Genomic DNA, 24,970 nt, shown 5'->3' with positions numbered 1-24,970 from the left:
CAGACTGGTGTGGGGGCTGTGGGGTGGGGGGCATGGCTTTTGGAAAGGCCACATACCACATAACCTTTTGTAGAGATTCATAATATTCATTAACTTATAGAGGCTTTCAAAAATCTCATAGTGAAGAAGCATTTCTGTCTCGCTCAACATTTCCCAAATTTAATTAAATGCTGAATACTTAAAAAAAAAAACTACAACTCTACAGTACTGCTGTTCTTCTGAACACCGATTGAGAGATGCTATTAAAAAGATAGCCCTCAAGTCTCTTTCACGTTAATTAGGCATAAATTGTCTCTTAAATCAGTCGGATTTTGTCAATATGTTCTTTGACACAATCAGTATTTATTTATCAGGGCTTAATGATTTGGTAACTTAAAAAATGTAAATAGGGGGCGCCTGGGTGGCTCAGTCCGTTAAGTGTCCGACTTCAGCTCAGGTCATGATCTCGAGGCTCCTGAGTTCGAGCCTTTCATTGGGCTCTGTGCTGACAGCTGGGAGCCCGGAGCCTGCTTCAGATTCTGTGTCTCCCTCTCTCTCTGCCCCTCCCCCACTCATGCTCTGCCTCTGTCTCTCTCAAAAATAAACCTTAAAAAAATTTTTTTTAATAAAAAAATGTAAATAGGATAAAGTAGAAGAACTGAATTAAATATAATTTCATGTTGTCTGGCTTTTGTCTGTTTTTTTAAAATAATTGAGCTTTGTTAAATCGTTACCAAATGTAATTACCAAATATTCGTCTGGTACCTGTTAAAATATAGCAGATAAAAGTACAAAGGAAACCTGAATCTTTCTGTATTTGTACCAATTTGGAAGTTAAACAGCCCAATTCCTGTTTATTTAATATGTTTAGCCTCAAATTTCTTTAACATTAAGTAAATATTTTTATTGGAATGTATATTCATAAGGTATGCAAATTATGTATACATTTCGGTTATTTTTTTATAATGTAAACATATCCATGTAACCACATCAAGATTGAGGTATAGAAAATTATTAACACCCAGAAGCCTCTTCATGACCCTCTCCCTGGCTCTGTACTCCTGTCCCTCCCCACTCCTGAGAACCATAATTCTGAGTTCTTGTAGCAAAGGATGATATCACCTTGTTACTGAGTATTATATAAATACAATTATTCCTTTTGTCTTTTAGCTATTTTTAAAGTGAATTTGACAAGTAAATAACATCATTTATCCTTTCATGAAGACCTATATTCTCTATGCTGTTCCCTAAAGCAGATTTATTCATTTTGGCCATCTCATCCTGCATCTGTTTTATACCTATTAGCCATTTTAGGGGAGATACAAGTTACCAGAATTAATCTAACCTAAAATAATTTATGTGGACTCTATTTTAGTTTTTAAAAATGTTGGGTTTTTTTACCCCCAAATACTGAGTTTTGAAACTATTTACTCAGTAAGTTTTATACTTTTTTATTGATGACCTCTTCCTTTTGGGTAATTTGAAAATTAACAGCTGTATTTATAAATATAAAATTTGTTCTTTGTGTGTATATGCAGTAATTTCTACAGTTGATAATCTTAAAATAGCATGTTGGTGCTAGTAGATATTTGGTTTGTGAAAAGTCATATGTACTTCTAATTGAAAATACTGCTCAGGAGCCAACTTCGATGTTAACTGTTTTAACTGCCAGTGAGACCAAAATCATTTTATATACCTCCACAGTTTTTTTTATTTTCTGAAGAAGAAGAAGGAATTGAGATAATTGTAGAATTGTGTCTGAGTTAATATGAATGTCGATCCACTTGCATGTAAGCAGTGGTGTGGGTTACTAGAATCTTTTGACCCAAAGTGAATGTTTCAGTGTGTGATAGGATCAGAATTCAAATTTTCTGTGGTGCTAGGTTAAAGACGGTTGTCTGAAATTGAATTTTGGCTTACTGGAAGCAAATCTGAGTTTGCTCTCACTGTTCAACAGTGAATCAAAAGAGATTAACTGTGGGAAAAACCAATGAAAGTAGCCTAGAGATGGATTTGGGAATGCTGGAATTTCAACATTCTTCCCGTATCTGAGGGAGAATGCTGCTCCTGAAATTTGCTGTAAGAATGTCATCACAGCAAATTCCAGTGTACTCTATTGAATTGTGTTAGGTATTATGGTTTATGTTTTATGTAATTGCTTAATTTGCCAACAAAAATCAGTTTTTATAATGATTCACCTTTTAAAAGCTTGTCCAATTACTAATTAGATAAATAATATTAGAAGAAAGCATTTTAGTTGTTAAAACATCTACTATGTGCAACATAAAAGGGTTAGCTACCGTAATATATAAAGAACACTTACAAATTAGGATAGATATACAAATAGAAAAGTAAGAAAAGAAGGAATATACATAACCAAAAAACATAAAAATATTCAACCTCATTAGTAATCACAGATGTAAATTAAAACAGCTAGGAGATACCACTTAAAAATTTTTTTTTAATGTTAATTTATTTTTGAGAGAGAGAGAGTGAGTGAGTGGGGGGGGGGGGGGGGGGGGGATGGAGACACAGAATTTGAAGTAGGCTCCAGGCTCTGAGCTGTCAGCACAGAGCTCGACGTGGGGCTTGAACTCACAAACTGTGAGATCATGACCTGAGCCAAAGTCAGACACTTAACCTACTGAGCCACCCAGGTGGCTCTAGATACCATTTTTTAAATCTCTAGTTTACAAGTACTTAAAAAAAAAAAAAAAGAAAAAAAGAAAAAAAGGATGATGCCTATTGTTGATGCAGGTGCCAGGAAATTGGTAGATTGTCACTTGCTGAGGAGTATCGTTTTAGACAACCTCCCTAGGGGTTGATTTGGCAACACATAGAAAATAATCCTTAAAAATTTGCATAGTTACCAATTCCATCTGTAGGACTGTATCCTATGAAAGGGATTGTGGATGCATGCAAGGATTTCAGGTGTTTATCTTAGCATTAATTATAATAGTGAAAAAGCGGCAGCCATCTAAATGTCCAATAGAAGGAGACGAAATAAATGATGGTACATCCCATCCATACCATAAACTTCTTCAGTCATTTAAAAACTTTGTAAAGTTATTTGTTGCAGTATTGTTCATAATAATAAGATAAAAGAAGCAACCAAAATGTTTATCATTAGGAAATTGATAAAAACAACCTAAGGTATATCCATAGAGTTAAAGCTTTTAACCGATATGGAATGACCTCTTAAGATCTAACGTCCATTGTAAAGAAAGCTAAGTATAGGCCATTGTGTGTCTGCTACTATTTGGGTAAAATAAAAGGAACATATAGAGATACTGTGTCTATGGAAAGGATGCACAAGAAACCAGTAACATGGGCTGCCTCCCAGGAGGGGGACCTGAGAAAAATGAATGTATATTCTTTCATGTGAATATATATATTTGCAAAATATACTAAAAATGTTTAAATTATGTTTTAAAGAATGTTTTTTATTAGTAATTGAAAAGTGCAGGATCCAAAACTTATATGTATAATATGAGCCAGATTTTATTTAAAAAATGTGTATGTATGATATTCAAAACAAGGGCTGAGAAGGCTTATTCCCAGAAGACAATAGTAAAATTAATCGGTAATTTAGATAGATAGATTTTTAAAAACATTTTTTGGACTAAACTGTGTTTGCTAGATATTCTGCAATGACCATGCATTTCTTTTATAAGAAAATAAATAAGGTTTTTATTACAATTTAAATTTGACTTTATAATGTTCTTTTAAATCCTAACTTTATTTCCTAAGAATTTACTGAAGTTGGACCCAGCTGACAGATACCTGACAGAACAGTGTTTGAATCACCCTACATTTCAAACCCAGAGGCTTTTGGATCGCTCCCCTTCAAGGTCAGCAAAAAGAAAACCTTACCACGTGGAAAGCAGCACTTTGTCTAATAGGTAAATATTCCCTTTTAAGGAAATACAGATGCAGCGTTGGTCTTACACGTAGGTGGAGGAGGTGGCTGCTTAAATGATGCAATTAGAGAAAAGAAGGAAAGCCCTCTTTATTCAAAAATATCTTCCTTATGCTTATTACATGATTCAGAACCACAATTAAAGAGTTGTGTGGGTCTTAAAGACTTTCTTAACCAAGTATATTATGGAAACCTATGCATTTTCTGGGAAAGATAGCATGGGTTAGCAACTAAGAGGATTTCTAGCTTCATGAGCTACAAGAGTCTGTGTATCTGGGACTCAGGTGTGATGCTTGGAGGAAAAAGAGTAGGTGAGGGTAAAGGGATCTCAGGGAGAAGAGGATGCCAAACACAAGTGGGTAGGAAGTCACCTAGGACAGTCTTTGCAACTGAACCAAGTAGGTTTTACTCTATTAGAAGGGTCTTGTGTTTTTGTTGCTCTTTTGTTTATTTTTTATTATTATTTTTAAAGATTTTGTTTATTTTTAAGTGATCTCTACTCCCAACGTGGGGCTCAAACTCATGTCCCTGAGATCAAGAATCACACGCTTTTCCAACTGAGCCAGCCAGGTGCCCCTGTTGCTCTTTTAATCGTTGAGTTGAAGAGTTCTTTTTTCATAAGAATAAGAATATGGAAATAGTAAAGTCAGTTTGGTAGATAGTGATTAAAATTGGTGCTTCTTAAAATAATTTTTTTTTAGCATAATCTTTAGAAAGAAGCTATTTTCCGGGTGTCATGGGGTAGGGAGTTAGGGTGGGGATAGCTTCCTTCCTCTACCAAGAAGCTGGTCTTGTCATCTGGTATTGTTCAGATTCTGGAAGATAGGAAATAGTTTATCTCATCTACTGTCAAAAGAGAAACAGAAAATGATAATTCTTAATATGAAGCTTTTTGAATATAAATTTTTCTCATTTTACCGCAGTTTTCTCTCCACATAGAACAATTGTTCTTAATCTATTGGAATTTTGAAAGTCCCAAACCTGCTACTTTTTCAAGATCTGTGAGCATATCCATGAATTGGCAGTAACCACTTATCCTATATTGTTCCCCCACCAAGGAGACCTGAGAGCAGATTCAAATTCTGTTTAATCAAGTTTGTGTTCACTTTGTTGTTTGTTTCCATGAGATTTTAGCACACTAAGGAATAATATTCATCATTTAGTTGCTCCTTTGCATTTAGGAAGTTCACATTATGCCTGTGTCTTATCTGGGATCACTCCTCATTCAGGTGCTTTTGTCTTTCTTCTACCTTAATTATCACTTGATTCCCCTAGTTTACATTTTCAAAGAAAAAGGACCCTAATGATGTCAATTTCAGTAGACAGATGATAAATTTTTGCTTCATGCTATAGTAATTAGTGGTATAACCCATACCATGAAAGGGGGCCTGTGTGTTCGTCCTCTCATGGCCTTGAGAGATCCCCGGTGGGGATCCGAGGCTGTCCTTGGGAAACCCCTTTAGGAATCTGTCCAGGAGGATGTGTGTGGTGATGAGGATATGGTTTATATGGGTCTTTAAGGAGTTTGCCCAAATCTTCTTTTGAGGTAGACCAGAATAGAAATTAGCAGTAAATAAAATCTCTGGAAGAATTTGGGTTTTTTGGATCTTAACATTGTATAGAATTTTAAAGAAAAGGGCCTAAGTGGTTTCTCTAGGAATGATCTCAGCTCAATTTGCATGTATCTGGAAATGTCCTTTTCTCTCTGCTTGTCTATGGTTCATATTTTCACTATGGAATCCCTTCTTGTTGGGGACACTAATTCTACTCAAACCATGGCTAACTCGGACTTCCCAGCACTATTGTAGAGGTGTTCACAGCATCATAGCACATTGGCTGCCACTTATGCATTCCCCTGCCTCGTCCCCAAGACACATTGACACACCTTGTCTTCTGTTGTCCAAGTTCATATCTCTGTAGAAAAGGCAGTGGACCCATGCATTACCTTGCCCCTGCCTAAGTCTCCTTCAGACTGTCCTGAGCTTCTGCTTCCCTTGGACATGATGGGATGGTACTTCAGTCTGCCCTGCCCTCTCACTACTTCTGCCTCACCAACCTTCTCCATAAAAATGTAGCTTTGCATCTTTGATGTTTATTTTGAAAAGTTATTTTAACTAAAGAGATTATCCTGCCAGCCATCTCAGAAGGGTTTATATATAAAATCCTCTTAAGTGCTTGGCAGTTTAACACAGATTCCTTACAGTTGTGTGCCAAAGAGATCTATGGAATTTTCGGAGCAGTTTTTTATTGTTGTGCTTTGGCAGAACTCCAATTTGAAGACAATTTGATGCCCTTTCTACTTGAGAATTATGTGCAAAGCTCAATGGCTTCAAATTAATACTAAGAGAAGCTTTCAGAATAGCAGTTTAGGCTCTTTGTACTTTTATGGGAAACCTAACTCTTTGATAAATGTTTCTACCTTAACATTATAGCCTTCCTTTTCACATTAGAAATTGTATCTTACATTGCTCTGAATAGGTTCTTCCTAACATGTAGGTTTATGCTCTACTTTGAGAGCAGTGTTTTCCAACAGTTTCAAAAAGCTCTAGCGGTTGTCTTCACTGTTCTCACTCCTTTTCTGGTTTTCTTTGGAGCTTCGGACATTGCCCAACATCTGCATGTGTTACCTCTGCTATTACCATCTTTAGGCCTGAAGGAGAAAGGGGAGGAAGTAGGAGTATGAGAGCCCAGGGCAGCTAGGCAGAAGGATCCATCCCATGAGAGCTATAATGTGGAGAGACACAGCTATGATCTGAGTTAGGGTGTTGACGCTGGGAAGGGGTAGGGAAGACAGCACCCAGCCCCTTGCACTGTTAAACCCAACTGGGAGTTAGGTGGCAAGGGATCCGGGATTATGCAGTAGGCAGCATTAGACTTCTAAGGCCTTGCATGGGGCGGAGAGAAATGGAGAACAGATTGGAGGTTGGGTAAATGGAGGATAACCAACGCACGTAGATCTATTTATGGGTTAGACTATTTGTGTATTGTTGTTTGGGTTTTTGAAAAGTTGCTAAGATATTTTAGTTACCAAGATACAAGTTGAAAATGACTCTGATGGTTTAAAACCTGATGCCTTTAGGATATGTTAACTGCCCCTTATTGATCTGGGGATAGAGTCTGTTGACATCATTTAATAGAAAGTGAAATTTTCATTTCTTTATCATTTCTTTGTAAATCTGGGATCTGCTATTAGCGAATTTTTTTTTAAGATTTTTTTAAAGTTCATGTATTTATTTTGAGAGCACACATACGAGCAGACAAGGAGCGGAGAGGCAGAGGGAGAGGGAGAGGGAGAGATAATCCCAAGCAGGCTCCACACTGTCAGCACGGCTCAAACTCACAAACTACAAGATCATGACCTGAGCCGAAATCATGAGTTGGTCACTTAACTGACTGAGCCACCCAGACGCCCCTAGTTAGCTCATATTTAAGGGACCTTATTTTCTGCTGCAGTTCTTGTGACTGAACTGGGAGAGATGAGTGAGTGCATTTAGGAGATGAAGCCTTCCACAACTGTTCTAGACTTGCTTGATACCAGATACCCTTTTTGTTTTTTGTTTTAACACTCTGAAACGTGGGAGGACAGGAAAAGAGCCCTTAACCTTTGATGCCTGAGCAGTGGATTCTCTGGGAAAATGGGAAGGCATAGTTTCACAGATTACCATTATACAGACAAAAAATTTGACTTTTCTTCCAGTTATGTGATGGGAACAAAACTCCCCCATATCACACCATCTTTAGCAATAGCAATATTTGCAGCAGAATTCCTGAATGCATAGTAAAAAGGGAATTGTGTAAATTATTTTTCATTTAAAAACATCCTACCTTAAACTATAATTTGATTCTTTAAATAGTTACAGTAGAACAAGCTGAACTTGCTGTGAGGTCAGTTTCAGCTTTCCAATGGAGGACAAGGTTTTCCTGTGGATTCATATTTTGTATTTTAAGCCAAATTGGAAATGAAGCTTTAAATCCTAAAGAAGGTCTCAGTCGGTTTGGAATAATGACATGTGAGATGATGAAGAAGAGAATAAATTGTGTCTTCTGGAGAGAAATTAACTCTCCAGATCCCTGTGATCCAGTTGGAGACGCGTTTTTGTTTAGTGTACAAGGAGCTATCTAAGTACCCCAAGTATTGCCACTTCTCTAAAACAAACATTGATCATCGTGTTTTCCAGCAAAGTTTACATTTCTTTTTAGAGTGTTTATTTTATTGAGTATATTGCAAGAATTTTCAGTCTTTGATGATACAGACTAAACACAAGAGAGATACTGATGGGGGTGCCTGGGTGGCTCAGTCGGTTAAACGTCTGCCTCTTGATTTCAGCTCAGGTCATGATCTCATGGTTTGTGAGATCCAGCCCTGCATCAGACTCTGTGCTGACAGCGTGGAGCCTGCTTGGGATGCTCTCTCTCCCTCTCTCCCTCTGCCCCTCCCCCACTCTCTCAAATAAATAAATAAATATTTTTTTTAAAAAAGAGATATTGATGTCTGTATGTGCTGTTAGTATTTATGTTTGAAGCAGGCAATAAGTTTTACAGATAAAAAGGATGGAACGTCATGACCTTCAAATCTAAACGTTGCCTCTGATATTCGAGCAGACAAAGAGTTACAAAGAGTTTGTTATAGCTTAGCTCTCTCCCTATCAGGCGTCTTATAACAAACACTCATGTGAACACCAGTATAGCAAAAACATGCTTTCCCAGATTATCAGTTACAGGAGGTTGGCAACAAGTTACTTGACCATTTAAGGATGCCAAAATCATTTCATCAGGACCAGTGCTTTGTTGCAGACTGACTTGATGTAAGCAGCTTTCTTCTTATGGTTACTTGTGATTTGTTGACACGTTTGAGTGAGTTAACGTTTTTAGTCTTTGAGGTGTTTTTTTAAACAATACTTTTTGTGTGTGTTCTATTGAAGGAAACTGATGTATTTCTTTTGTTTTTAACATAGAAATCAAGCCAGTAAAAGTACTGCTTTGCAGTCTCACCACAGATCCAACAGCAAGGATATCCAGAACCTAAGTGTGGGTCTGCCCCGGGCTGACGAAGGCCTTCCCGCCAATGAAACTTTCCTAAACGGAAATCTTGCTGGAGCTACTCTTAGTCCCATGCATACCAAAACCTATCAAGGAAGCAGCCAACCTGGGTCTACCAGCAAAGATCTTACCAACAACAATATACCACATCTTCTCAGCCCAAAAGAAGCTAAGTCAAAGACAGAGTTTGATTTTAATATTGACCCGAAGCCTTCGGAAGGCCCAGGCACAAAGTACCTCAAGTCAAGCAGCAGATCTCAGCAGAACCGGCACTCATTTATGGAAAGCTCTCAGAGCAAAGCCGGGACGCTGCAGCCCAGTGAAAAACAGAGCCGGCATAGCTACATTGACACTATTCCCCAGTCCTCTAGGAGTCCCTCCTACAGGACCAAGGCCAAAAGCCACGGGGCTTTGAGTGACTCCAAGTCTGTGAGCAACCTTTCTGAAGCCAGGGCCCAAATTGCAGAGTCTAGTACCAGTAGGTACTTCCCATCCAGCTGCTTGGACTTGAACTCTCCCACCAGCCCGACCCCCACCAGGCACAGCGACACGAGAACTTTGCTGAGCCCCTCGGGGAGAAATAATCGAAGTGAGGGCACTCTTGACTCCCGCCGAACCACAACCAGGCATTCTAAAACGATGGAGGAATTAAAGCTGCCAGAGCACATGGACAGCAGCCATTCCCATTCTCTGTCCGCACCTCATGAATCTTTTTCTTATGGGCTGGGTTACACTAGCCCCTTTTCCTCCCAGCAGCGTCCACACAGGCATTCCATGTACGTGACCCGGGACAAAGTGAGAGCCAAAGGCTTGGACGGAAACTTGAGCGTAGGGCAAGGAATGGCGGCCAGGGCCAACAGCCTGCAGCTCTTATCACCTCAGGTACAGCTTAGGACCTTCACTGGATCTGTTGGCTCATCATGGGAAGGTGGTGCAGGGGTGTGAATGGGGTCAGTGCAAGTTTCCTTACTGTAGGAGCTTGTGCTTTTTTGATAAAATGCATTTAGGGAAGCGATACTTAAAGGACTGTTTTAAATAATTAGTTATTTAAGCCAATTGTTGAGTACTCAAGAGAACTGAAAAAAAAAAACAAACCATGTTTTTAGAAATTTGGGGCTATTCTTAAGTGTTCCTTTCTGGCATATTTTGTTGAGAGAATCCTGTTTTGATTTATTACAGAACTCATCAGTTATATGGGTTCATTTTTAATTTTCTCAAAATTTAGTGTGATTTGTGGAGATTTTCTTCAGTCTCTCCAGACCACATTTGCTTAAAACATACCCTTTTTACTTATACCTTACTCATTTTCACTGAATTGAAAAATTTCAATTTTTTCTAGAACTATAGGTAAATTTGACTTCAGACCAAGATAAATGTTAATTTGCAGTCTTTTGGATTTTTTGTAAATCTCTAGGCAATATTTTTATCGTAATGCTTCCTCCATCTTACTGATTTTCAGACTCTAGAACTGCTGACACTAACCTGCTTAAGAGAAGTAGCATTCTTACAACAGAACACATGTTTTTTCAATTATATTTTCATGCTATGAAACATTCATCTGCATCAAAGAAATGAGAGTAGAGATAAGCCAATGTCGGAAGGAGAAAAGCATTTCATGGAGGGAAAGTACTGTACTCCCCTTTTAGAAGATGTGAAAACAGGTTTATCAGCGTGTGTCAGAACTCCAGAAAATATGGATGGAATATATAATGGGGGGCTTAGCGAGATGGGTGCTGAAGGTGGGGTGGAGATTGTCAGTAAATGAGCAGTCTGCATAGCCAAGGGCTCAGGCTGGGAAGCCAGGCCGACCTGAGTTTGTATCCTCGTTCTGCAGTCTGCTTCAGACTGTCAATTTGGGAAAGTGATATAATCTCTCTTTGCCTCAGATTCCTCATCTGAGTGGTGCCGTGAGGTTGAAACATGGTGTATAAAGCACCGTGTCCAGTGGCTGGCACAGAGTTTTGAACAAATTTAGTTGTTGCTGCTTCTGTGATGGTGGGACCTATTTTCTAGACATTTAACACTGTCTCTATTCTGGGTGTTCTCAGACACTCAAAAGAGTCTGAGGTAGGGGTCCTTGCCCTTGAGAAACTTCTCTTCTTTCAGGGAAGACTAAATTATACATAATAACAATGAAATAATTAAGAAGCAGATTACTGTGGCACTGGCTATAAATAGGAGTTGAGAACAGGAAAAGATCATGAACAGGAGCAGTTAGAAATGGCTTTGGGAGCAACTAAAGGTCTTGCCCTGAGCTAGGATGTAGAGGGAAGTTTTTGATGGCTAAAGAATGAGGATGTGTTCAAGTATATTCTTTTTCCTTTGTTTCTTTTACATTTTTTTTTAATTACTTTGTTTAAATCCACGTTAGCATATAGTGTAATAATGGTTTCAGGAGTAGAATGAAGTGATTCATCACTTACATATAACACCCAGCGCTCATCCCAACAAGTGCCCTCCTTAATGCCCCTCACCCGTTTGTTTAGCCCATCCCCACCCAGCACCTCACCAGCAACCCTCAATTAGTTCTCTGTATTTAAGAGTCTCTTATGGTGTTCAAGTATTTAGTGACCGAGGCACCATGATAGGCTCTCCTGAGAAAGAGGAAAAAGGTATGGTCCCTGTCCTCTTGGAGTGCATGTTAGGGCACACTTGCCAGGGATCAGTCATGGCAATAACTGTGAGGCTGTGTGCCCGCACTGTGCTAGAGGTGAGTGTGCCACGCACAGGCACGGCCCAGTTCAGGCAGGGGTTGTGGAAGATTCCCAGGGAAGGTGGCATCTGAGAAGAGATTTCTAGGGCTTACCTAGGGGGAGAAAGTGGAGTTGATGTTAGGAAAGAGGATGGAAGGGAAGGCAGAAAAGACAAAAGCTAAGGGACGTAAAACAGCATGGTGTGCTCTGGGGATTGCAATTTGTTCCATATTGCTGCAGTGAAAAATGCAAGATTTGAGGTGGCTTTTGCAGTAATTCAAGTATGAGGTGATGGGAGTATGTTCTAGACAAAGTCACTGCAGTGGGAAACAGAAATCATGGGTCCTAAGGACTCCTCAGAAGTACATGCAACAGGATGTGTGAATTGAAGGATTAAATACAGGAAGAAGGAAGCCTTCGGGCTCCTTTCCTAGGAACTCCTTTTCAGAGTAGGAGAGAGGACTTTTTTATTTTTATTTATTTTTATTTTTTGTTTTTAATGTTTATTTTTGAGGGAGAGAGAGAGAGACAGAGAGAGAAAGAGTGTGAGCAGGGGAGGGGCAGAGAGAGAGGAAGACACAGAATCCAAAGCAGGCTCCAGGCTCTGAGCTGTCAGCACAGAGCCTGACATGGGACTTGAACTCACTGACCGCGAGATCATGACCTGAGCTGAAGTCACACACTTAACCAACCGAGCCACCCAGGCGCCCCAAGAGAGGACTTTTGAAGTCACCTAATTCAGTCCCTTCATTTCGTGGATGAGTGTGCTGAGGCTCCTAGAAGTTAGATGGGTTGCCCAAGTTTACCCGACTAGTCCAGGGCAGAGCTGGGATCATGAGAACAGTGTCTAGGTCTCAGGGCCAGCATTCTTAGCACTGCAGTGTGCTGACCTGTTGAGGCTGAAGTGACCCTGGGCCCCTAAGCATAGCTGTTCTGCATGAGGTTGGAAGGACAGGTGCCCAGGTGAGAGGGGGAGCAAGAGATGCACTCTTGCATGTGGAGGAGATGGCACGTGGTGGGAGATGCCATGATTGGAGTCAGAGCAGTGGTCAGAGGAGTCCACCTAGAGAGAACCCGTAGGGCCTAGAAAGATCTCCAGAATGTGGCAGCCGCCCCTAGACGTTAGATGGAGGTCAAAACCAGGTAAAGTGTGTTGGCACTAAGCATAGTGTAAATAGAGAAGAAGTAAGAAAAACAGCTATAACTTGGGAGAAAAGACAAATGGAGTGGTTCTCACAGTTCCAGAACAAACAAACAAACAAACAAAAAACCCCGACTTTGTGAACCTGGTGGAGATGAGCTAATTATGAATGGTTACTGTGGACTCAACACAGATCCAACTGTTACAGAACTTTAACTCCAGTTCAGGAGGTACAGTGCCAACCTGCAAGACAGTACAAGTTTAAAGGCACAAAGATGGCAGATGGCTTGACAAGTAACTAAAGCCATGAGTAAACGATGGGAGTTGCTCTCTTACAAAGTATTGCGGCCACCTACGAGAGGAAGGGGACTGAACTGGCACTGTCACTTAAGAGTTTAGGTTAGATGTAAATCATTTGTCTTCTAAAATACTTTTCTAGGGGCTTCTGGGTGGCTCAGTTGGTTAAAGCATCCAACACTGGCTCAGGTCATGATCTCACGGTTTGTGGGTTCGGGCCCTGCATCGGGCTCTGTGTAGAGAGCTCAGAGCCTGGAAGCTGCTAGAGATTCTGTGTCTCTTTCTCCCTTTGCCCCTCCCCACTTGCACTCTGTCACTCCCTGTCTCTCAAAATTAACATTAAAAAAATAAATAAACTTTTCTAGAGGACTTTGTAAACAATACAGGTGATAAAATTCAAAAGAGATCTTGTCACAAAGTAGGAAGAAGGGCTACATCGGATGATTTTCCTGCCCAAAATATTCTTTCATAGTATATTTGGGGAGCAAGGGAGACAAAGACCGAGAGAATCCTATTTAAAATTCAAGTAAAGTGTTTTTGATACATCACGTAAGGCTCAAGATAATACTCTGTGTGTGTGTTGTGCAAATACACAATGCAGCCAACTCCTCCTCATGGCTTGGTAATTTTGTTCCTTAATCTTGTTTTCTTCAAGGGTGGAAAATGCTACTTTTCCCCTCAGTACACACCGTTGTGGACCAAGGCTGCTCTTAGCTTGTGTCTCACTTCCTTGAGAGAAATAGGTAGTGTCTCCTGAGATGTGTGCTGTCATGATTATGATTAAGAAAATACACGAAATACAAATACCGTTATCGTACGGAAGATTAAGAAAATTTAAGTACATACATTACAGTAGGTAGGAAATTTTAAGCCCTATTATTAAGGGTGCTGATTCTATTCCTTGATATATCCAAAGAATATTTGATTTCATCTGAATCTGCCATTTAAGTTCTTCATGAAAAATAATTTGGGATCTGCTAGAGAAATTTTGGATTAACTAATAGAATCTCTAATTAGAGTGCTGCACAGAAACATGACTAGATATTGGGAAGATAATTTTCTTTGTTTTTAATAATTAATTGAACTATTTTCAGCGTAATTCTTTCCCTGCTTGCCTTAACTTTAATGAGAATTTCACTTTCCATCTGTGTGACATTTGTTTGAATTATTTTACATTCATCAGATGATTCACTCTTTTATGGGACAATTTGTGTTTTAGCCAACTAACATTTTTTATTTTAGCTGATGAAGGTAGTAATTATGCCAAATAAAGCCCATGGCGAGTTAGGTGATTTTCATCCCTAGGAATAGGACACTCTTATAAATCCTTTTAAATTTGACTTCCAGCCTGGAGAACAGCTCCCTCCGGAGATGACTGTGGCTCGATCTTCCGTTAAAGAATCCTCCAGAGAAGGCACCTCTTCATTCCACGCAAGGCAGAAGTCTGAGGTCTGAATTCTCCACAGTTGCTAACTTTTACCCTAAAACTTGTCTGTAAAGAATGGTCATGTGACATCATTACAGCCTATCTTTTCAAATTTCTTCAAATTTCTTCATAGTCCTTCTCCCACAAATAATGTAAGGGCTTATAAAGTTAAGTAGTCTTCCTCATGCCATAATTCTGAGTTCTCTTTAAAAGATGCTGGAGTAAGTTATGGATCAATTAGGCACTGTTGTAAGTTCATAGGCCAAATCATCATCGCTCTGTTGTTACTTTTTATAAACCTGTTTCTTGTCTCAGGGTGGAGCATATCATGACCCCCACTCTGATGATGGCACCGCCCCCAAAGAAAATAGACACCTGTACAATGATCCTGTTCCGAGGAGAGTTGGCAGTTTCTACCGAGGTAAGCCCAGCCCCTAGCACCCTCTGGGGTCCTCTCTCCCTTCCCCCTCACTACACCTCCAGCCCATGGCCTCCACAACACTTCACTGCCCTGACTTCAGGTCAGTGCCAGTCTTGTCTGCGCTGGCGCCTTCCAACACTTCTCTCTGCTTTGTGTCCCACTGTCTTAGTTCAGGCCCTCATGGCTTCTGAGTTAGGTTCTTTGTGTAGCCTCCCACCTGATCTCCCTGTCTCCCAGGGTTGCCATCAAACCAGTCCTTGGAATGATCCACTTGAAGCTGTGTTCTGACCATACCACTCATTCATTCAATTAAGTCATATTTATTGATGTCACCTGTGTACCTGGTACTGTTCTAATTTAGAACATGTCAATGAACAAGACAGCCAAAGGTCTCCACCTTCACGGAGCTTACGTGAGAACGAGGAGAGAACCACACTAAATGTAATAATTATGTAGAAAGTAAAGGGTGATAAATGCTACAGGGGGAAAAATAGAGCAAGGCAACTCATTGCCTGCCCCCACCCCCCGCCCTGTCCCCAGGCCTCTACCTCTTACCTGCTAAGAGTCCTCTGGTGGTTTCCCATTGACATCAGAACAAAATGTGAATTCCCTAAGATGACTTTCCAGACATGCCATGCCCTGGCCCTTGCCATCCTCTCTAGCTGCTGCTCCTCCATCTTGAAACACACTCCTCCCCGTCCTGGGATCGCTTGTTCCTGTCCCTTTAAAGGGCCTCCTTTGAAGTCCTCTGTTGTATGATGTCTTCCCTTTCCACCCAAAGTCCAGTGTGTTCTTCTCTGTTCTACCCATGGTTCCTTGTCTAGGCCTCTAACATGACACAGACTGCATGGTACTGATTCTTTGTCTACATTTCTCTCTCACAAGGTTGCAAGCCCCTTTATCATATTTTCCTCTTTTACCCTCATTGACTAGCACACTGCCTAGCAGTTTCCAAGTATTTGTTGTTGTTGTTGTTGTTGTTGTTGTTGTTAATAAATTAAAAAAATGTTTTCAACATTTATTTACTTTTAAGAGACAGAGTATGAGTGGGGGAGGCGCAGAGAGAGAGGGAGACACAGAATCTGAAGCAGGCTCCAGGTTCTGAGCTGTTAGCACAGAGCCTGATGTGGGGCTCAAACCCACTTAACCATAAGATCATGACCTGAGCTGAAGTGGATGCTTAACCGACTGAGCCACCCAGATGCCCCTCATAAATATTTGTTGATTGAATGAGAGAAAGTCTTCAAGTGCACTTGCACAGCCTTAAAAAGTATACTTCGAGGGGCGCCTGGGTGGCTTGGTCGGTTAAGCGTCCGACTTCAGCTCAGGTCATGATCTCACGGTCCGTGAGTTCGAGCCCCGCATCGGGCTCTGTGCTGACAGCTCAGAGCCTGGAGCCTGCTTCCGATTCTGTGTCTCCCTCTCTCTCTGACCCTCCCCCGCTCATGCTCTGTCTCTCTCTGTCTCAAAAATAAATAAACGTTAAAAAAAAATTTAAAAAAAAAAAAAAAAAAAAAGTATACTTCGAGGGGAGCCTGGGTGGCTTAGTCAGTTGAACATTTCTGCTCAGGTCATGATCTCGTGGTCATGAGATCAAGCCCCAAGACAGGCTCTGTGCTGAGTGTGGAGCCTGCTTGGGATTCTCTCTCTCTGCTCCTCCCGCACTTGCGTGTGCGTTCTCAAAATAAATATTAAAAAAAAATGCACTTTAGGGGTGCCTCAGTGGCTAGTCGGTTAAGCATCCACCTCTTGATTTCAGCTGAGGTCATGATCTCATGGTTCATGGGTTCCAGCCCTGTGTCGAGCTGACACTGACAGCGGAAGTCTGCTTGGGATTCTCTCCTCGCTCTCTGCCCTCCACCTCAAAATAAATAAATAAAAACTAAAAAAATGTTTTTTAAATATACTTTGATGGTTAACTGGCAACTAAAACAGATGCTTTGGAGGCTGTATGGATTTAGGAGATGTTGACAGAGAAAGGGATCCTCTTTGAAGAGCTATGCAGTAATAGAATGAGAGCCCTTGCAGAGCCCTAGCCCCTAGTGGGGAGACTTAACAGGAAGCCCACCAGGGAAGGGGCAAGGTCTTGGGTGTTCCAGAGGCTCAGCTTCTTAAAGCCTCCAAGAGTCATCATGACCTTCTACAGTCGCCCCCACCCCCATCTTTTGGCTTCTCACTATGCTGTTGATTTGGGAGGACAGCTGGAAAGGGGCAGGAATTGGGGGAGAACACAGACAGTTGCTTGGTCATTTTAACTCAAAACCTGAGCTAAATAAATGTATTGAAGTGTTATCTAGGACTAAATGTATGTTGATTAGGCTACTTGTTCCCTCCCACCTCCGCATTTGAAAAGAGCATAGGGCAATAAATATACCTTTAATCCACTCTGTTTTTTCTCATGCTATGGTTACTTTAGAATCTTAAGGGACTAAAATTTTAATTCAGGTTAAAGTGAGTTAAAATATTCTAGTGTATATGAGCAAATGCCTTTTCTTCTTTCACTGTAAGTTTTACTTCCAAAATGGACCATACCTTTGTTATTTCTATAGATGTCTGGGGTATATACTTTAATATAAAATGTTCACAAAGTTTTGATTAATTAGGAAAGACAGTTTTAGTTTGATTGCAGGTAAATTAAATTGGTTCATATCAGCAAAGCCCCTCATTTGTCTTCCTCATAATCTACTTCAGGGTTTGGCAGGTAGAACTTTTTTTTTTATAAAGTCCAGAAATAAAAGGAAAAGATTTAACTGGGTGAAACATCTGGAGAGATCTGTCATTTCAATGATTCTACTAAATCTTAACTGGATGAAGATTTAGTGATATCATAGAAATGACCGATGTTTCCAGAATACTTCCTGTTTTCAGTCCTGCTGGTCAAAAGTCAAGTGAAATGGTGTCATTTATCTTGATATTCAACCTGTATATTTCTTTTGTGGTGAAATTTGCAATATATTTTGATTTATGACCAAGCTTAGAAATTGACAGAAAAAGATGCTAACGCCCCCACCCCCACTGCAAAGGGCAGGAAAGTATTTACTCATGTATGTTATGGTTTGTCTTTCTGTTCATTCCTGGATTAAGAACTTAGAGGAAAATAGTATTTTTTGCAAATAACCGAATTTCTTTGGAATTTAGTTTTAAACAATACAAAATTGACTCTGCCTCCCAAGTGTAAGGCTTAAAGCACAGTTAGTATATTCCAGCACACATATTGTTAAGAGTCACTTCAGACTAAGAATAGATTTTGCATAGTTGAGTCTTGATGTAAGAAAGCCTCCACTTCAAAGAATGTCAAAACAGTGAAGCGGTGGGGGGGCTGTCCTAGTCATACTTTTAAATATCCTATGATGTTCCTCAGTTAATCAGCTGACAGGTCAGTTTCTGTTTTGAATGTATATTGCCTGACGTTAACTGACCCATGTGGGTTAATGTGATCATTACCGGGGGGGTGGGGTGGGGAGGGGAATGTTCCCTAGAATGCCTCCACCCTCAGAAAACACAAAAGTTATATAAAGGGCAGAGGATTTTGACTTACTTACTTACTTACTTACTTACTTATTTATTTATTTATTTATTTATTTATTTAATTTGTGTGAGAGACCATGCAATCGAATCAATTAAGAACTGCTTTGGCCAAAAAAGTACCTCAGTGACTGATGTTTTCTTTATTCAGTGCCATCTCCTCGTCCAGACAATTCTTTCCATGAAAATAATGTATCAACCAGAGTGTCTTCCCTACCATCAGAGAGTAGTTCTGGAACTAACCACTCAAAAAGACAACCAGCATTCGATCCATGGTCAGTATTCTGGTTTGTTTTTACTCTTTTTTCCAATTGTAGATTGGAGATTTCAAAGAAATCTGGAATACACTTTTTAGCTTGCTTTCTTTCTCAAGAGAGAGTGTTTGTTAAGGAGATGATGATTTGCCATTATTTGTAATGATTTATTTCAAGTTCAGCGTTTATATTAAATGTCATGTAAAAGAAAAATCTGCCGGGTCAATAAATGCCTCACATCTTCCATTGCATTCTTCTGATAGGAATGATGTCCTTCACTGTCTCTTTCGTTGCCGTTGAATCACATAGCGGACACTTTGCTTAGCACTTTGTGTGCACCATCTCGCTTGGTTCTTACAGTTAGCCCTTGAGACAGGGGCGGCTCACAGTCTGTAAGTGAGGAAGCTGCAGCTTAGAAAAAGGAAAACGCTTGCCTGGCGCTGGACGGCCCATTGCAGGGAGAGGGGAGCCAGGATCTAGACCTAGATGAGGTCTGACTCCAAAGCTTGTAGCTTTCACCTCGATGCCACCTGTCTTTCATTCAGGGTGAAAAGATAGAAATAGGGCAACACCTTTTATGCCACCACAAAAGCATAATGGTAGTCAAAGGTTAAAATGATGTGCCAGCTTTGCTTATCCTTTTATGTCCTTTGCGTCATATGTAGTAAAAAGGTAGGGAGAGAATTATTTTGTGTATTAAGTCTCATCAGCAGATGTGTTTGGGGAATAAGGACATTTTGTTTTATTTTATAAGCTTTTTTTTTTTTTTTTTTTTAAATGTTTATCTTTGAGAGAGAGCTGAGCCGGTGAGCAAGCAGGGGAGGGGCAGAGAGAGAGAGAGAGAGGGAGATAAAGAAGCCGAAGCTGACTCCACACCGTCAGCACAGCACCATATGCGGGGCTCGAACTTACAGACCATGAGGTCATGACCTGAGCCAAAATCAAGAGTTGGATTCTTAACCAACTGAGCCACCCGGGCACCCCAAGGACCTTTAAAAAAATAATAATAATAATAATGTAGACGATCCTGTCAGATTTCAACTCTGGTGTTTGTTGCTAGAAGCCATAGAAGGGTCTGAGGTCCTTCAGTACTCCTGACCCCAGGTGGTTGCGTAATTTTCACACTGCTGGCAGGGTTGTATTGAGGTCTTAGTGTTACTGTGCCCTATGGTGAAAACAATTTAATTATTTTTAAGATAATAATAAAAATGATGGTTTTAAAGCTGTAAATACTTTTATAAGCACAGTTTACGTCCATTGCCTTATTTATTAAATGAAAGTCTTTACATTAATGGCTAAGAGGTTGGACTCTTGTCTGTGTGACTTGAACCTCTGTCCCTCAGTCTCCTCATCTGTAAAATAGGGCTAAGAATACTACCTCCCTCAGAGGATTAATGTGATCATCAAATGAAGGAGAACATCAAAAGCACCTAAAGCAGTGCGTGGCACAACGTGACTTGTTACTGTTAGCTGCAGTAGTTTATATCTTTAATGTCCTCTGACTTCAGTATGACTTGTCAGGTGTCTCCCCTCCACTTCCTTTGCTGATAAACTTTGATACGTTTTCTGTGTGACTGTAGACCAGTCCTTCTGTACTACAACTTCTTGTAGTTACCAGCTTTGACAAGCCATGAGTGTAGTGTCTCTCATTAGTGAGAATACGGAAGTAGAGAAGAAATGGTTTTTCCTCTTGGTTATTGCATGATGGAGTGGTGATGGTTTAAAAGAGCATCAATTAAAGATTAACATGGTTCTATCAACCTTAGGTAGGTCAGATCAAAACAAAACCAAACATGGGATAGGCAGTATGAACAACATACTGTTTCTGTCTTTTTTTTTTTTTTTAAGTTTATTTATTTTTGACAGAGAGAAAGACACACACACACACACAGAGCATGAGTGGGGGAGGGGCAGAGAGAGGGAGACACAGAATCCGAAGCAGGCTCCAGGCTCTGAGCGGTCAGCACAGAGCCTGATGTGGGGCTCAAACTCACAGATCGCGAGATCATGACCTGAGCCAAAGTCAGACACTCAACCAACTGAGCCACCCAGGCGCCCCTGTTTCTGTCTTTTTGATAGTCCATTTGAGTAGAGCTTGGTTAGACCAGGGTATATGTAGAAACCTGGAAACAGATGTTTTTTTTTTTTAAAAAAAGAATTAGAGACATAATTGGGACATTGAACTTTAGACTTTAGACACGTCTTCAACGAGTCACCCCTACTCTGATTCTGCTGTTATGAGGCTTCAGAGAGTTTCAGAATTAGCAGCTTGAATTGCAGTATTCTCTTGTTTCCACTGCCCCTCATGTTAAGACTGCTATGTACTTGTCCTTTGGGAGACTTACCTTAACTTTTTTGTCTTTGAACAAGATATCTCATTGGTTCACCATACTGTGTATATTTGAGAGAAACGCAGCTTGATAACTTACAAAAACGTGAACGAGCCTTGTTATGGTAACATAGTGACTCGCTGTTCCTAAATTATCACTTGCCTGAGGGCAGTCTGTTTCTCCTTGATAGTGGTACTTCACATTTCTTTTGGGAAGAGAATATTTGTACAGCGGACATGCTTCGTGCAATGGAAGAATCGAGTTACTAGATCATATTTTCGAATGATAGATATTGTTGGGGTGTCTGACTCTTGATTTCAGCTCGGGTCATGATCTTGTGGTTCGTGGGTTTGAGCCCCACTTCAGGCTCCAAGCTCACAATGCAGGGCCTGCTTGAGAGTCAGTCTCTCTCTCTCTCTCTCTCTCTCTCTGTCCCTCCCCTGCTTGTGTGCCCATGCATATGCTCTCTCTCTCAAAATAAAGAAATTTTTAAAAAATAATCATGAAATAATAGATATCATAGTATACTATCCAGGGTATTTTGGCCATCTCAGCTATCCAGAATCCAGTTACAAACTGGGAGATAAGCCAGAATATCTCAGAACAAGAAAAACAGGGTTAATGCAGTCAGATTCATCCTTACTAATGAGAAAACACCTTCACTCTCCCTATAAGCCTGTTTACTCTTATGCACAGGTTTAGCAGTTGGCCCTGGAGGTTGTCAGGCAAGAAATAATGCCAGGTAACAAGACAGTGTGAAGAGGGAGAAGGATTCCAAATAATAGCCAGGGAGAGGTGAGGGGTATTTTTGCCTTTTCTCGGGCTCCCAGTGGCAGTATCATTTCTAGGCCTTCTGGTTTCACATGTAGAATAGATAATGCATATAGCATATATATATTTACAAAATAGGCTGCTCTTACTTTGCTTAAGAAAGACAAAGTGTATAAATACATTTGGAAAGACTGCTGTCAAAATTGGGTTTAAAAGTAATGTTTATATGGTAAACCAAATTAATTTGAAGTCCCAGTGATTAAGGTAAGCGAAGGATTGCTGTCACTTGCTTGCACAGTCCCAAGCTTTTTCTTCTGGTTAAGTTAGGAATATGTTGGCATCCGTTATTGCTTGCTACCATAACTCAGAAAATTGTTCACTGATTATTTTCTTCTCAGACATCACCTTAGTCCCATGGCCAGGGGAGGGGAGGTAGCAGGGAATGTCATGCTGCTCCCAGAGGGATTCTACTGACACACCAGGATTCTGACCCTCTATCCAACCTGCCAGTGTCCTGCCTTGAGTCTGTGAGCAGCTTGAGGTCACACTCCTTGTTTTCTTTTTCTCTCTGGCCCCAACACCTGACACCAGGCCTACCACGTACACAGTGCTTCGTAAATGTTGGTTGACTTTGATTCAGTCAGCTTTCATTCCTTCCTTTTTTAGGAGAGTCTCTTGAATTTCTCTTTCTTCTTCACCCCCCGTAAAACAGCGGTTGTGTTAAATGATGTCAGAGCAGGGGGAGGTTGCTGCCCCCCACCAACTGTGTAATCAGCCCTGGATAACGGTCCAGGTGACTAGCTGGGTGGTCCTTCTCAAACGTCCTGTCCCTGATATGGATGTGACCACCCACCTACCCTCCCCTTGTACTGCTCTTCTTGGACCTGTCTGTTGCCTGTACCAACAGAATCATATCATAGGATCTAGAATTCACAAGTGAGATAAATTATGGGGACACACTCTTACTCATTTGTAGTAGTGCTGGTTGTAAATGATGAAGTCTCTGTCTTCATTCTTTTGTATAACACACAGCTTTTCAGGTGCCTATGTTCCAGGCAGCTTTTCTCCGTGTCCACCCTTCTCTGAGTCTGTCTCCCAGGCTTTCTCCCTTGTTTCTCTAATTCTCTGCCATGTGTGTCTTTCCATGTAGCTTCTCCCTTTCTCTGTCCTTTCTCTCTGTCTCCCCCCAACACACTTGTGCTCTTTTTCTTTCTCTCTGACTTCCTTTTTGTGTCTTTTGTGATGCATGCACACTCATGCTTCACTCCTAGCTTTCATCTTCTAGTCCAAGAGTAATTTATTTCCTTTTCTGTTTTGGTCTCTGGAATCTTTCTCTGCGTAAATCTTGGCCCCACCATCTCTGCTCAGCTTCAGTCTGAAGATGTTTTCCTCATCATTCCCCCTTCCCCTGGGCTCTAGTTTATCCAGTGTCTCTGGACAGACCCTGCAGAGGGTCTCTGATTCATCTTCCCTGCCTTTTGTGGTCACAAGGAACTGCAAACCCTGGGCTTTTTGTCCTGCTCCTTCTTTTCTTTCATTACCCTTACGAGCCCCTTTCACTTTCGTCTTACTGGATAGAGACTCTTCTTCCCCTCCCAAATCTGCTCCTTCCCGGCCTAGTGTCTCAAGCCTTCTCTTGCTCTCATGCCAGCATTAACATTCTCACTGTAACGCCCATTCTCGTCCTGAGCTTGCAGTCATGATGAACATGTCCCCCTTAAAGCTTTCCTGGATTGGCAGAAAGCACTTTTACTACCCGGCATACCTTTGAGGTTTTGTTAGACTTACATTCTGTTTGGTAAAAAATTCTGCCTGTTAATCTGAATACTTGGCTGTGCTTCTAGGTTAGGTACAGACCCCATTATGGAAGGATATAAGCTATATCATAAGCAAATAGTTCTTTGACTTCTGGAAGTTACAGGACAGTAAAAATATTTGTATTGCTGGTTGGTTTAGATGCTCTCTGAGGTTCCTTTCAATCCTGAGAGTTGTATTTTTGTGATTCCAGCAAACTACACTGTTTTACTGTGTTACTTAGAATCAAACTTTTCATTATTCCATCCTTACCCATTCCATCGTGTGAGGTTTTGAAGTTTTCTAGCTTTCAAATTGTAAATGTATTATTCTGAATTCCGGTGCTAGTTATTTTTATTGGTTGTGTTGTATTATGAAAGTTTTACTTCCGAACTTGGAACTCTCTCATTGATGTTTAAAATTGCAGGTCCTAATGAGTTTCAGGAACACTTGGGCGTACAGTACGTGTTTTTACTTCCTCGGTATTCCCATTAACTTTTAAGCTAAACAAGAAGAGGTGATCGTTGCTCTTTCAGTCATGTTTTCCTGTTTTGTTTTGTTTTTTATCTGTTTCTCTTTTTAAATCTCTTCCCTTATTGTCTTAGATCTTGAGTTTTTGATTTTTCAAATAAATTTTCTGCGGTTTGTCCAACCTTTTTATTATATCTGTAGTACATGTTTGATGTTGAAACTAAAAAGAAGAGTTATAAATCACCAATAATCTTATTACCCAGAGATGATAGCTATTAAGATTTTATTTTATTCCTGCCTTAAAAAAAAAAAATGTGTGTATAGACACATATATGCCCCCCTTTTAAAATACAGTTGGGCTCACACTATGTAGGAAGTTTTGAATCCTGTGGTTTTCACCTAGTATTATAGTTTAAATATTTCTTTAGATGACTGAAAATTCTTTGAAGATGTGATTTATTTTTGATAGCTTCATGGTATTTTTTATCATGTGGCTCTGTAATAGTTTATATAGATGTTTTCTGCCTTCACACAGATTTAATCAAGTAAAGGATGCTGCTTTGCTCATACTGTCTTAGAAGTTTTAGTAACTTCTTCACCGTTAGGTGTTCTAAAACCATAAATATGAATGCACTCTCACCTTTAATGCTTTACTCTTGATTTTAGGGAACAGCTAATAGAAGGAATTCAATCATTTTAGAAAATGGCTTTCCACAGTCATACATATTAACATTTTCAGTAGAGCCCATGGAATGTGTCTTTTTGAACAACACCAGTTGGGTTGCTTTTTAAAGACTGTAAATTAAGTAATACAGGGCCTATTAACATACAAGTCACAACTTATTAGGGCCAAGATGTCCCGTTTGCTGTCTATTCATACCTTCTATCTGTACTAAAATACCTGGTGGC

At 40.3% G+C, this 24,970-nt stretch overlaps 1 protein-coding gene across 6 annotated transcripts in view; it reads left to right on the top strand.

Annotated features, from left to right (window-relative positions):
- CDKL5 (cyclin dependent kinase like 5) overlaps nt 1–24,970 on the top strand; it is a 211,637-nt gene that overhangs the window by 154,491 nt on the left and 32,176 nt on the right. For all 6 annotated transcript variants that reach the window (XM_081793077.1, XM_081793074.1, XM_081793076.1 and 3 more), the window contains exons 11-15: nt 3,730–3,881; nt 8,854–9,820; nt 14,417–14,518; nt 14,811–14,916; nt 18,593–18,716. In XM_081793077.1, coding sequence (XP_081649203.1) covers nt 3,730–3,881; nt 8,854–9,820; nt 14,417–14,518; nt 14,811–14,916; nt 18,593–18,716 — 1,451 coding nt within the window. The remainder of the gene's footprint in view (nt 1–3,729; nt 3,882–8,853; nt 9,821–14,416; nt 14,519–14,810; nt 14,917–18,592; nt 18,717–24,970) is intronic.

This window comes from Panthera onca, chromosome X (genome assembly GCF_046562875.1).
Source record: "Panthera onca isolate mPanOnc1 chromosome X, mPanOnc1 haplotype 2, whole genome shotgun sequence".
Classification (NCBI taxonomy): domain Eukaryota; kingdom Metazoa; phylum Chordata; class Mammalia; order Carnivora; family Felidae; genus Panthera; species Panthera onca.
Note: the sequence above shows the minus strand (reverse complement) of the source record. Positions and strands in the feature narration are given on the sequence as shown.